The sequence below is a fragment of the Sphaerodactylus townsendi genome, linkage group LG09 (assembly GCF_021028975.2).
Source record: "Sphaerodactylus townsendi isolate TG3544 linkage group LG09, MPM_Stown_v2.3, whole genome shotgun sequence".
NCBI lineage: Eukaryota > Metazoa > Chordata > Lepidosauria > Squamata > Sphaerodactylidae > Sphaerodactylus > Sphaerodactylus townsendi.
In genome coordinates, this window is record NC_059433.1 from 14,647,410 (window position 1) to 14,662,214 (window position 14,805).

Here is a 14,805-nt window from a genome sequence, read left to right on the forward strand (position 1 = left end):
TTTAACCTCACACAATAGTCCCTCTAAGGCTTCCATACCGTTGTGCAGAAACTCGCTCTCACTGAGCGGAACTGAACCACCAGCCAGCTCCCCCCGCGCCCCCCGCAGCCACCCAACCTGTACGGCACCAATATGGTGCCCACACAGCTTGCTGGGAACGCTGTAATAGAGTTATACTCACAAGTATAACTAGTCCAAGGCTACCTAGCAAGCTTCCATGGCAGAGTTGGGATTCAAACCTGGATCTCCCAGATCCTAGTCTTACGGTCTAACTATCACACCATACTTTTTTCTCCTACACCACAATAGCTCTCTAACAAAAATGGCCAGTGAATATCGGCCAGTGGTGGCGAACCTGTGGCACGGGTGCCAGAGGTGGCACTCAGAGCCCTCTCTGTGGGCATGTGCAAACAGAGTCACCCCAGCCCCCCCCACACACATATCTAGGCTGGCCTGGGCTGCTGGGCTTGATTATTAGCATTAAACCTAAGACCTTGTTTTGGGGAAGCAGTGTAGGTAACCCTGTTTGGGGAACCCAGTGTAGGTAACCCTGTTTGGGGAACCCAGTGTAGGTAAGCGCTGTTAAACTCCACTGATTTTCATGCAAAGAGCTAAAGCGCGATCCTTTACCTGGGAGTAAGCTCAGTTGCTGGCAATGGGGCTTGCTTCTGAGTAAACCCTCCTAGGGTCGTGATTCATCCATTGGAAGAGTTGCACGGTTGCTTCAAAGCAAAGCCACCGACTTCTACCAAGCTTACTCCCAAGTAACGCGTGCCTCGGAGCCAACTGTTTTTGCTAAACTAAAACCTCAGTATTCGGGTTAAATTGCCGTGTTGGCACTTTGCGATAAATAAGTGGTTTTTTGGGTTGCAATTTGGGCACTCGGTCTCGAAAAGGTTCGCCATCACTGAGATAGGCCCTCTTCTTGGTCCCTCTTTAAAATCAGATTTCAGATACTTTGTAGAGGTCAGAGGCTGATCAGCTGAACTGTGGGATGCAACATGCCCTTTCGAAAGGAACAGAGGTGACATTGCCCACACCTGTTGTAGAGAAAGTATCTGTATTAGCCTAACCGCAGCCATTTTATTTTAGCTTCACCGCAGCCATTTTATTGTGAACTTTGCAACAGCTTAATCACAGCCACAGCCCTTCTGTTGTAAGTTTTTCATGAAACAGTTCTTGAAAATAATTGCCTATCTTTGGCTTCCCACCAGCTCTCCCATCCTGGTACTGAGTAGTTAATTGAAGGCCTTGGCCCAGCTGCATAAAGTTTTGCTAACGGTTGAAACTGCAATAAACCTTCAGCCACAACACCTGATAAGAACAAGGACTCATACCAACTGCCTTAATTAATTGGCATCAATTTGGGATTGGTTCACTGAGATCACCTGATGTGTAATTTCTCCATATTTGCTTTTCAATATTGTAATAGAGGTACCCTTTTTTCTTGCTTCTTCCTGCCTGTAACTACTGATACTACATAATGCTACCTCATGCTGGCTAGAGTCTGTCTTTTGGACTATAAGACCTGCCTGCTTTTTGACTACTAAGCAATCATGGATAAGTTTTATATTTTGATTTTAGTTGGTTCAATAGTTTTGTCTCTGTTTGCTTTTATTCAACTGATTGTATGCATAATATGCCGACTGACTATCGTTTGTTGAATGACACTGCGTTCAATAAACTTCAAAGTTATGTTTTAAAAAAGCAACTTTTTCTCTGAGTCGTGTGTGCGTTCAAAATCCTGACCCACGTTTAAGGAGAGTAGGTAACTCTTCCTCTACACCTGTGCTTTTCATTGCCAGACTGCATTGGCCCCGGCCGTTCCCTTTGACTACTTATCAGAGGGCACTTTGCTTGTAACTCCACTTTTTCCTCTTTCTGATCCAGCCAAGACACACAAAGAAAATCCAAAAATAACCTGCAGTCTATAATGGATAATATGTCCCCATATTTCCTATCTACCTGCATATATATGCAGTTGGAAGTAAGATGGGTCTTTCCTCCTGCCACTGCCCAGCTGATGGGTCTGTCCCACCTCCAACATCCCAGGCAGAGTGTTCATTTACCTTTAACAGCACATAGCTCTGCAACTGTGATGTTGTCTAGGTTCATTATCCTTTTATAGGCGTCTGTAATTAGCTTTTTAGCTACAAAATTCACCCACTGTTAATTTATTGTCTGCTGAAGTGGGTGTTATTTCTGAATGTATTTGTTTTAAATTCTTTACCTCATTTGTTTGTGACAGTTCCTTTCTATGCTTGTTGCATTTTTACCATTCAGGGATTTGAAAGATAATATACAGTGGAAACAGTTTTCTAGGAAAAGTCCTCAAAACAATTCCTTGAAGGGGGTTTATTTTACACTGTTTTGTGCAATAGGTATTATGTTTTGTGTTGTTGCCACTTCATTTGTTGTGCAAACTCTGTGGGAAAAAAACTATTACCAATTGGCCATGCCAGCAGGGGCTGATGGGAATTGTAGTCCATGAACATTTGAAGCGCCAGAGTTGGACACTTCTGGCTTAGACTGTGTGGTTGATCGCCCAGATAATGTTCAGGAAATAGCAGCCACCGATTCAATGGGGGCAGCCATTGCGGCTGTGGGGAGCAGAATAGGCAAAGAAAGGGGCTTGCAGCCGAAAGGCGCCAAATTGCAGGGAGCTGCAATGATTGGCTCCAAGCCCAAAAGGCGGGAGGAGCTTACAGATAAAAGGCGCCACACCCTGAGCCTCGGCCTTCTTGGCTTGCTGAGGCTCAAGAGCGGCGTGACCCACCCACCCTCCCTTAGTTTACCTGTTAAAATTTTTTGATATGATATTGAATGTTAATATGTTATGGAATGTTCTGCCTTGTTGTATTTGTCGCAGCCCGGCGGGTTGGCAACGGGAGTCGCAACATCTGGGGGGAGAAGCCGAGCCAGGCGGCCAGTCTTCTCCATGGTTGTGCCCTGCGGAAGGGCTGGGGGGTGGGGTGGGCCGGTAAGCAAGCCGGTAGGCTTAGCTGGTGCCCGACACCCCAGCAGAAGGGGGTGGGGTGGGCAGGTAGGCAAGCTGGTAGGCTTAGCCGGTGCCCGCTACCCCCAGCAGCAGGAAGGGTTGAAGCCGGGGGTTCGCTCCTGGGGCTCCCAGCTTCCTGCAGAAGTCCCCAATGGAGATTGGGGACTGCATGAAGTTGCGACCCATTTGCTGCCCAGCTTCTGGTTTGGTTTAATTGTTAGCATTTAATAAATTGGGCTGCGGCCCAATCCATTTTTCCAAGCACTGTTGTGGTGTGTTTTATTTGCTGGGGAAGGGTCTCACCATCTGCACGCAAATAGCCATGCGAATCTAGGCCTACGCATATTCACAACTGTAGATGCACATGTGAATGTTACACTTCTCAGTGGGTTTCTGGGGGTGCAGACAATACAGATGAGGGTGAGACAAGAACTTCGGGGTCACTCCTGACCTCACCCCATGCAGGAGGAGGTTTCCATGAGCATCCCCCAAGCCAGTCCTATTTTGGAAGATTCCAACCACGCTCCCAGACACTCTTCTTCCCACTGTTCTGGGCTTCTGGAAACCAATCGACAAACTTAACAATCGATAAGCTTAATGGTGTAAGACAAGTTGTGAATTTTACTGCCCTTGGAAGAAAATTTGCAGCAAGCCCCATGGCTCAGCATGGTAAGTTGCTATACTGCAAAGCTCCGCTTATAACATAGGTTTGATCCCGACAGAAGTCGGTTTCAGATAGCTGGCTCACAGCTGACTCCACCTTCCAACCTTTGAGGTCGGCACAGTGAGTAGCTTGCTGAGGGTAAAGTATAGGTGACTGGGGAAGGCAATGGCAAACCACCTCATAAACATAGTCTGCCTAGTAAATGCCATGGTGTGATGTCACCCCAAAGGTCAATAATTACCCAGACACTGCGCACCCAGACCTATTTGCCTCCGAATGTTATCAACTTCTCAAATCAAAAATTTACTCAATAGGTTTATTACTGGAAGATCTCTGTATGCTGACACCCAGAGAGATCTTCCGAACCTTAAAAAGTAGACTTCTAGAACAGGAATATCATATCTTGTTGGATGGGTGAAACCAAATAAAATCATATGCTCACACCCTCTCTGTCGAATAATACCGGAACAGGGCACATAGCCAAATATCTTGAATTATTAACTGAGACCCCAACAGAGATGGATTATCACGCCAAAGGGCCAGTGATCAATACCTTCCCATGCGACCCGTACAAAGGGCCTCAGCGCATTACTTATCCATCCCTCTCCAGGATCGGGTTTGTCATCACACTGTAAAAATCAAGTGGAGACTCTTGCTCACATTATTCTTGACGGTCCGAGATATGTGGGCATCAGGAATTTCTCTCCCAGGCTGGCCCTAGACAAATCTGAAAGTGACTCTGACTGTTCTGTTGTGGAGCTTCTGTTAAACAACACAGATGTCATGCTCTTGGAAAAAGTAGCAAAATGTCTTTTACAAGTGACAGAACTTTCTAAGTAATGTATACTGCTATATACAGTCTTCCTGTCTGCGTTTTGAATGTGCTCTTGATTTGTATTTCAAAAATGTCTGGCAACGCTCTAGAACCTATTTTTAAATGCCAAATAAAGGTTGTTGTTGTTGTTTGTTAATTACCCATAGGGGACTGTTTTTAGTTTAGGAAAATTTGCTTTCTGTGGGCTGTTGAATACAAGCTTGGATCTAGCTTTTATTTGACTGTGCATCTAGAAAATGTGCTGCCTTCATTAAGCCACACTCATGCAGTCCTGGTAAGTGTTTTTAACACTGTAATCACACATCTCAAACAAAAGCATTTAATAAGAGAGTCAGGGCAGAGCTACAACTTCGCTATTACCAGTGTTAGAGTTCTTCCGTATCTTCTCGAAAATGTGCAGCAAATGTTACCTGTATGCTTTCACAATCTGTGTTACCTTGGTAACATTTCCTACATTGGTCAGATGAGGAAATTAATAATGTGATGTTAAAAGATAGGCAAGTTTGACTGAACATCATGGAGGTGACATTTCCCGATGGCAGCCCCATGTTTATTGTAGTGTGTACTTCTGCCATGACTATCTGCAGAGGTAGGACAAAAATTATCGCTAAGGAAAGGGAAAATAATCAGAGTTGGCTTGGCCATTAACGGAACGCTGTACTGCTAGGATTGCAAACAAGATCTGATATTACTTAATAGCCTCAACAATGATCTGGGAGAAGCCGGGGGAGAAATGGCAGGCCAATTAAGTGCAGAAATAGATCAGGGATATAAATGCCAAAACAAGACATGATATGAAATATAACAAGGAAGTCGTGCAAACAATAGGAGTCCTGGATGACCCAACATACGTAATCATAGGAATTATTCCTGTTAAGAAACACTGACTTTTGCCTGATACACAAACTAAACTGGGTGCAGGAGGAAAGACTTCCCAAACTGTATCAGAAAACAGTCTTTTTAAAACGGCTTCATGGACCAGAATTGTTCTACAACGCCTAAAATTGACGCTTTCCTAAAATCTTTAAGGACACTGACCTGAGAGATTGAAAACAAAAAGTTCTGTAGTTGCAAAGTGATCAGGGGTTATGTTCTGAAATCATTACTAACAAACTATGTCAAGGTCATTGGGAGCAGAAACTGTGTGTGTGCTTAACTAACAACAACCCTAACATACTGGCAGGAATTGTGGCAGCCAGCGTGGCGTAGTGGTCAGAATGCAAGATTGCAAAAGTAAAGATGGAGATTCAAATCCTCAACCCACCACCGAGCTCACTGGGCGACCATGGGCCACTCGCTGGGTGGGACAGATGTTTTACAAAATAAGTGTCAGTAAATACTCTCTCCCTTAGGTTGAGCTAAATGACGACAGAAGCCATCAGAGCTGTGAATGTTTCCCAGAACTTCCTGGGAAAAATAATCAACCAGAGCAGATTCAAGGTGACTATGGGACACTCCCATCTACCTAACTTATATACTCGCGTATACGTCTACTTTTTCAGCACATTTTTTGTGCTGAAAAAGCCCCCCTCGACTTATACGCGAGTGAGGGTCCCACTTAATTCTTGTGTGGCGTTCCCCCTCTCCCGTCTTCGCTCTCCTCTTCTCTGCCTTCCCCTTTTCAGCTGCTTTCTCTGCCTCTGCCTTCTTCTCGGTGGCGGCCAGTCGACCTGGGTGAGCTGGACAAGCTGCAGGATGAAGAGGTCGGTGGCAGAGACCTTGGGATTGGTGAGATGGGGGGTCAGTGGCAGAGATCCCCAAATAGCGCCCAACCATATCTATTTTTATTTTTGAAATTTACCAGCACCTCCTTCATTTCCCACCCTAGACTTATACTCGAGTCAATAAGTTTTCCCAGTTTTTTTGTGGTAAAATTAGGTGCCTCGACTCAAATTCAGGTTGACTTATACACGAGTATGTACATTACTTGATAGAGAACTGTTACAAGATGGCAAGACATCATTTTTACCTTACTTCTGCAAACAAACCTATCGTTCAAACCACCAGGCCAAATTCGCGCATCAAGGAAAGCAGCTTCACAAAATCGTGTTTTCGACCAACGCGAAGCCAATTTCATGACATACCAAACTGTACTTTGGCAATGGGATGGAACCATTTAAACGCTGGCAATTTCCAAACAGACTAGAAAATTCTTTCTGGGTTTTATGGAGAGCAAACTGCATATTTCTTGGAGGAAGGCAGAACTCTTACCGTGTTTCCCCGAAAATAAGACAGTGTCTTATATTAATTTTTGCTCCCAAAGATGCGCTATGTCTTATTTTCAGGGGATGTCTTATTTTTCTGTGTTCTGTTCGTCGGACATGCTTCCAAACAAAAACTTTGCTACGTCTTACTTTCGGGGGATGCCTTATATTTCGCACTTCAGCAAAACCTCTACCACGTCTTATTTTCCGGGGATGTCTTATATTCAGGGAAACAGGGTACTACTATGAAAAGCAGATTGAACATGTAAAAGGTAGCATCACTCATTCAGGGAAGGAGCTCAAATGAAGCAAGGGAGAAATCTAAACATGTAAGTAGGTCATTACTACAATTTACATATCCGGAAGCGAGATGGTGGAAACATTTACCTTCTGGCCTGTGGCAGGTAAAGGAAACGTCTGATTGAAAAGCAAAGAGTGCTCAAGCATTGCAGATAAAAAAAAGAGGAAAAGGGAAAAGAGACACAAGACATTGTACCTTGTTCCGATGTCCAGCCAGCTTCCATAATCTTTAACCAGGAAAAAGAAATGCTGGTGGGAAAGGGGAAAAAACAACAACTTTGGTCAGTCGATAAGTGTTGCACAATGAGATCATGACAAGGCAGAAACCCATGTCCCCAAGATGCTTAGTCAGGGCTTTTAAATCTTAAGGAACACCAGGGCAAGATCCAAAGGAGAATGTTTAACTGTAGGAAATAAGTCATGAGGGAGGTAGACTTGAGCAGGGGAGATGGAGGTTCAAATTCCTTGCCAAATCCTCTGAGCCAAACCAGTTTTGCAAGGATTGTATGCCTGGGGGAACCGGTAAGAGCAGCTACCTGGCATCTTTTCCCCACACTGATATCTACAAGAGCTGGAAAAGATAATGCACATTATGACTGGGGTCGGTTCCTTTATCTCTGCTCCTCTCTGTCAGCTGCTTCTTGCAAGGGATTGCCTGTTTCTGTCTTCTTTTAATGGGAGTCACAGGAGAGATGATGGGCTTTTCCGCACACGTCGTTTCCTTGCTTGGGTGCCCGAACTGTATCCCCCCCCCCCTCCCCGCCTTCCCAGCTGGGTTTATGCTGCCTTTAGTCATCCGTTTCCTATTTCGTCGCTGTTATCTCCAGCTTATTTTTGAAAATAATTGAAGTGCTTGTAAATAAGCCAGAGATACAAGGATGCAATACCGAAGTAACCACTAGGGGAAGCAAAACATGTACAGGAAGGGGAGAAACACCCCCCCCCCCCCGATACAGTACAGGCACATAAGTAACAAAAACAATAAGTGTGCTGAAAAGCCCACTTGTAGCTGCCAGTGATCACTCCACACATCTTTATCAAGCTTGGCCCTCTAGTCTTCAGCATTCCATTCTTCCTCAGCATCAGTTCCTGCTGCGGGGACTTCCCATGGACCCCTGTGTACTTAGGCCACCCAAAGGGGTGGCAATGTCAGGACCAAGCCTGTCAGTGCCCAGATGTCTTGAAGTAAGAATTGCAAATGTTTTCCTGTAACTGCTTTTCTGTTTCCCTCTTTCCTTCCTGGCAACTCCCTGGCATCAGCTCTCCTGCAAGAAGGTGTGAACGGTTCCCAGGTTCTTTGAAGCTCTGTAGTGCAAACTGTAGGGCACATTTGGTGTGGAACAAATGGGGGTGGGGGTTGAAGGATATACTCTCTGGATCTAAGCGGGAGAGCTTAGATTCAGCTTTCTATTGTTACTCTTCGCGTTGTCAGAAATAAACTGCTTTAGGACTTTCCTACGGTCTCTGTTATTTCCACGTTCGAGAGCCTGGCAGGCAAAAGTGCAGGGCTGGAACGACGGCACAGCTGGTGCCAAACCAGGGTGGAAGTCGACCAACATCGGCTCCACCCACAGGGATGCCCCTGCCACTCCAACGCAGCTGCGGGTGGCACAGGAGTGCCAACACGGAGCCCGACACTGCAGCCGATAGTTGCAGGGCACCGCAGTGGCAAGTTGCCAGCAGATGTGCCCTCTGCCAGAATAAGTGCTCTGCTGACATAGGTCCGCCCTACTTCCAGAGGGGGGTTCGCATACCCACACCCCCCAAATCGGGCTGTTAAACTATTGTTGCATGTTACAATTGCAATTTTGTCACAACAAACTCTAGAGAGAATACCATAAAGTGAACCAAACCGGGCCTCTGTCAAGAGTTCATCTAAACTGCTTTTCCTCATAAAACAATTATAACAGACTACCCCCTCATGAATCGGCAATATATGCGAGAATAATTACCTTAAATTTAATAGCAAGTAATTTTGAGCTTGTAAATCTTTCCCTCGCATGCATGGAATTACCTGAACCAATTTAAACCGAATAATAGCCATGTATTTTAAAAATTGATTTGTTTTGGAACCATCAAGGCGAGATGAGCTGACACGCCGGATCAGAGCCCAGAAGAACTACAAAGCATCACACGCTTTGCTTGTTTAAAATTTGTAATTAAAATGATGACAGGATCCCTTATCTAGCATTAGGTATCTTTCGTCTGTAGTAGCCTCTTGTGATGAGAAACGAAACAACAGAAGATACTGTCACTTCAAGTAAGTCCTCAGGGGGGGAAACTGGGACGTGGGACGTGAGAACACAAAAGGATAACACCCCCCCCCCCCCCCCCGCTGCTTTGAAGGTCCTTCCCCTGAAGCAATTTCACAACAAGTAAATACACAGTGACGGAATGAGCGTGCTTTTGGGGGACATTAGCATGACAGTTTGCATTTTTGAAGAGGCCGTTAGGGTTTTAACCATTTTTTAAATCTCAAATGTACAAGGTAGATGTTCAGACAGGTTTCTGCTCCCCTCTTATAATTTTACCCCTCCACGTATCCTCCTACCGTCATATGATCATTGTCATCTCTGCTTCCAAAACAAGAAAGCAGCCCGTGACATATTTTTTCCTTTTGTTCTAGAAAAGATGAAAAATTAAACTAGGCACCTAGGTGCATCCGGCATTCTCTTTCACTCGCGGGTTTGGACATCCACTATGAAATACATGAAGATTCAGGAATGCTCATTTAAAAATAGCACACATTAAAAAAAACCTGGAGTAATAAAGACAATGTCTCTTTTGATGCATTCGTTAGATGATGTGCTAGGAACTGTGATGGGGGGCGGAATGGTTTTTTCTCTCTGCAATTTATGCAGGATTTCAATCCATCTCCCTGCCCCAGTTCTAGAACTTTGAAGTCTGAAACTAATTCAGATATCTCTTGATTGAATTAGCAGAGCTCTCTTGGGTTTTGATCTTATTTGTACAGAATGTCCGACAGTAGCTTACCAAAGCCATGATGTCTGAAATCACAAGAACAATGAGAAAAAGCCTGAGGGGGAGAAACAGAGAGGCGGCATGTCAGAGGAAGACCAGAATTCATAGTTCAACAGAGTGCACCAGCAAAAGCTTCACAGATTTCCAAGAACATGACATAGCCGGTTCCCAGGGTATACTGCAGCTCCCCTTTGATCTGTATTATTATTACTGTTATTAATTTGATTTAATACCTCACTCTCTCCCACCAAAGCAGGCTCGGAAACAACTCACAATATATTTATACAATACAATCACTTAAAACGCCACATATAATATAAATATAATCTCATATAGATAATCTAATAAACAATATACAGATGGTGCTAAATATTTAACCAAGGGTGGAACAACCGACTGATCGTCCCTCCTGATTTAATAAAAAAAGGGGGGAAGGGGGAGAAGGGAGGCCGGCCAAGATAGACTGATTTACTCCCTGATGCTCCCCTTAACTAAAGGCTACATCTTGCAGGCCCTGCGGAATTGAAATAAGACCCACAGGGCTCTGGTCTCATTTGACAGAGCATTCCACCACACTGGAGCCGAGGCCAAAAAGGCCCTGGCTCTAGTTGAAGACAACCGGATACTTTTCGGGTTAGGGACCCTTAGCAGGTTGCTACGGAGGGAGCGCAAAGCTCTCTGGGGAACATATCGGGAGAGGCGGTCTCACCGATACGCTGGTCCCAGACCATTAAGGGCTTCAAATGTTACTTGTTAAATGTGTTGCACATTAAGGTTACTTGAGCTATGTGCACATTGTTCTATAGCAAAACAAAACACCCCCATAAATTATGCACCAAGAGAAACCCAGTTTTGTGATCTGTTTAAATAAAGCCAGTTTTCCGACCGTTCCTAATTTTTGGCGTAATAATTCTACCACAGCCCTGACCTCCAGGGCCCATTTCAGAAGCTGAGCAGGGTTGGACCTGGCTAGTATTTGGATGGGAGGCCACCAAAGAAGTCCAGGGTTGCTACACAGAGTCGGGAAGTGGCAAACCAGTTCTGTTAGTCTCCTGCCTTGAAAATCTGACTGGGTTGCCGGAAGTTAGCTGTGACTTGACGGCACTTTACACACACATCCCACCAGAGGGGAGCCAAGAAGTGCTTGAAAAAGCACTGAAATCCCCTCAAGTTACTGGACAGGTTACCTGGTTTCCCCTCTGATTCTAAGGCCCTTTCCGCACGGACCAAATACAGCGCCTTGGGGATGGCAAAAACGCTGTCCCCAGGGAGCTGTTCGCATGGGGGGCACAGCTGCTTTGCAGCCGCACCGCCCTCACTCCTCCCCAGCAGCGCGAAGCAGCCATTTTCCCACTTCGCTCCCCGAGCGAGGTTGTTGGAAAACGGCGGCTTCCAGCCGCTGCCATGCGAACGGCAGCGGCTGGAAGGTGCCATCCCTCCCCCGTGCCTGATTGACCTACCTTCTCTGCGACCGTCCAGCGCGTCGCTGAGGCCTGGGGACACGCCCCCCTGCCCTGTGACTCCGGAGCGGTCGTGCAGGGCAGGGGGGAAGTGTCCCCTGGCCTCGGCGACATGCCGGACGGTCGCAGAGAAGGTAGGTCGATCGGACGACGGCGCTCCGCAGCGCCGTCTTCCCTTTTGTTACTGGGACCGTTCATGTGAACAGTCCCGGGGGGGTTGGGTCGGCGTCATGTACGCCAACCCAACCCCCAGAGCGGCTGTGCGGAAACGGTTTCAGATTCTGCTAGGCCTTGTGGACATGCCGTTCAAGGCTAGTTCCACAGCCTTAAAGGCTTTACAAGAAGCAAGCAAAGATCCTGAAGATGTACAGCTGAAAGCTTTCATAGCCAGAATCACTAGGATGTTGTGGGTGTTCCAGGTTGTATGGCCATGTTCCAGTAGTATTTTCTCCTGCAGGATGCAGGCAAAACATCAAGAAATAATACTACTGGAACATGGTGTTGATCAGAAGCGTTTATTGAAAAGGTAACGTAGCACCCAGCTTGCAAGAAGCCAGTTCTGCCAGACCCGGCTTTTGCAATCCTCTTTATGAGAAACGAAATCCCCTGTCCTGTTTTCCCAAAGAATGCGAGAAAGAGTTACAGCACAGCCTGAAAGACTCCAAGGTCAGCGACAGAGATAATGTCACCTGGCCATCTGCCCCCACAGAGCAAAGGAACAGCTTCATTTCTCATGGGAGTAGAAGGTGTCAGGGCTAAGCCTTGTTTGGACACCAGGCGTGAGAGGGGAGCGAATGAGAACAAAGCAGGAATGTTCATCGACAGAAGGGTGACATCTAACAGGCAGAATACATATATCTTAAAGCAGTTACATTGGCCCCTTCCGCACACACAAAATAATGCGTTTTCAAACCACTTTCACAATTGTTTGCAAGTGGATTTTGCCATTCCGCACAGCTTCAAAGAGCACTGAAAGCAGTTTGAAAGTACATTATTCTGCATGTGCGGAATGAGCCATTGACAGGCCCGCACTTCAATCACCCAGATGTAAACACCATCTCCAGTTACATGGCCCGACCCTGGAACCAGGAATGCCCCTCAATCACTAGGTGCCATCCCTGATACAGGGCCATACAACCCAGAAAACCCGCAAGATCTTGAAGATGTTGGACTCTGTGGCCAGGACCAGTTTCTGTGCTCACTGACACTGCTGCAGAAACACAGAATGTGTCTTCCTCGTGCTAGAAGTATTTTGGCAAGCGAGGATGTTTCAGAGCACAAACTGCCACACTGCCCAACTAAAAGGGTCTGCTTGGGTAACCAATCACGCTTTCATTTCTCACACATCGCAGCAGAAGGCGTTTGGCACAAGCGTGGGGAAGACCACAGGGAAGAGAAGTCCAACAACATCTTTGAGGCTGCACACGCTTCTGCGATGGGAGTGTGTGGGTGCATCTGGCAAGGAGGCCTCATCAGCTTCAGGCAATAAATTCCATCCGCTCAGCATTACATCAAATCACCGAGGAATGTAAGCAGGCCACACTTTGCTGGAGCTGGAGGCACATTTCTAAGAAAAGTGGTGCCAGATCTGGGACCTGATTGAAAGCTACGCGGCCGGTGGGTGGGGCAACGAATACAGCTAGTCAGTCTGGAAACGAACACAGCTCGTCAGTATGGTATAAAGCCAGGTGGTGGCTGGAGATCTTCTGGGATTACAACTGATCTCCAAATAACAGAGATCAGTTCACCTGGAGAGAATAGCTGCTCAGCCCCCTCCTCCACTGCCAAAATCTCCAGGTATTTTCCCAATCCAGAGCTGTCAACCCTGTACAAAGCAGAGACCGAACAAGGAGCCCTCGGTTCAAATCAACAATTACTACACTGTCTCAGATTCAAGGAAATCAGATCCAAGTATGTGAATCTTACTCCTTTACATTTACCCGATCTCCCCGATCTAATTAGATTACACTACTTGTTGGACAAACCTGATCCTTCTCTCTGTATGATAGTGGCAGACTTTCTCCTGGAAATTACCAAACGCCAGTAGATTTCCTTCGACCTAACATTTATTTCCTGTATTGTATATGCTTTTTAATCCGGTTTTTATTATTGTTGTACTGTTCTCTATGCCAATAAAGGCTTGCTGAATATAAAGGTTCAAATCACCACTCAGCTAGAAATAGCACCACTTGGCCCTATTATCCTTCAGCCCTGTCCACTACACAGGTCTGTGAGATAACACAGTGGAGGGAAGTGCAGCCCTGTGCAGAGGTGGGATGCAGCCTATTCGCACCTATTCGGTAGAACCGGTTACTAAAATTTAACTCCACTAGGGACAAGGGGGTAATCTCTGTCCCTGGGTACAACAAATTTCGTCAAGTGGGGGATGCAAAATCGCCCCCCAGGGCCCCTTGCGGCCCCCTGCCCCCCATGGCACCCCCCCCCCCAAGTATGTATGAACTGTATGAAATAATAGAATACGGTAGTAATTCTATTTATTTATTTTTGTTCACTGGTATAAAGCAGGAGTATTCAAACTATGGCCCTACAGATGTTTGTGGACTACAATTCCCATCAGCCCCTGTCAGCATGGCCAAGTGGCAGGGCTGATGGGAATTGTAGTTCATGAACATCTGGAGGGCCATAGTTTGAAGACCCCTGGTATAAAGGTTGGGAAAGTATTATAGGTAAAGATTTTTCATTTCCCCTTGAAATTTATATTGGAAAGAGAGAAGTTTATACTACTCTTTTAGATTAAGGATTTTGGATCTCTTCCTCTGTTAGTTTTTTTTTCAAGTGGAATAGATAAAGTAGTTATAGGATTCTGAAGGGGAAGTAGAAAGTAGGGAGGGAGGGAAATATGGGAAGGAGGGAGGCAATATAGGATGTTTTAGCTGGGGGGGTTGAGAGATAGACAATTAGATATGTTTGTAATATGTTAACAATTGTAAACAGTTTTTGATTTCTCTCCTTACTTATGTTATTATTTAAAATTAATCAATATAATTATATAAAAAAGAAATAATACACTACCATACGGAATATTGCTTTTTTAATACTTTAAACAGTCATTATTTGAATCTAGAGGCGGGGCAAAGGGGAACTGCACCTGGGGCGCGCACGCCCTGCATCCTTGCCACAGCACCGCCCAGGAATGCCCTGCCCTGGAATGCCTGGCCACGCCCTGTCGTGCCCCGCCCATCCCCATTGGCGCTACGCCACTGTTTGAATCCCACCACCATCGGAACCTGTTACAAAAATTTTTGAATCCCACCACTGGCCCTGTGGCTCCAGGGTTACAGGTCATCTGATGGCAGCAAAGGAGAGTAGGGACAGCAGAGGGCAGCCGAGGCAGAGGGTGA

The 14,805-nt window shown here is 45.9% G+C and overlaps 1 protein-coding gene across 1 annotated transcript in view; it reads right to left on the minus strand.

The window, feature by feature from the left end:
* The window catches only part of PIGN (phosphatidylinositol glycan anchor biosynthesis class N), a 158,250-nt gene that overhangs the window by 20,142 nt on the left and 123,303 nt on the right, over positions 1 to 14,805 (minus strand). The window contains exons 26-27 of the mRNA XM_048508505.1: positions 9,996 to 10,038; positions 7,198 to 7,250 (exon numbers count right to left, since the gene is read on the minus strand). Coding sequence (XP_048364462.1) covers positions 7,198 to 7,250; positions 9,996 to 10,038 — 96 coding nt within the window. The remainder of the gene's footprint in view (positions 1 to 7,197; positions 7,251 to 9,995; positions 10,039 to 14,805) is intronic.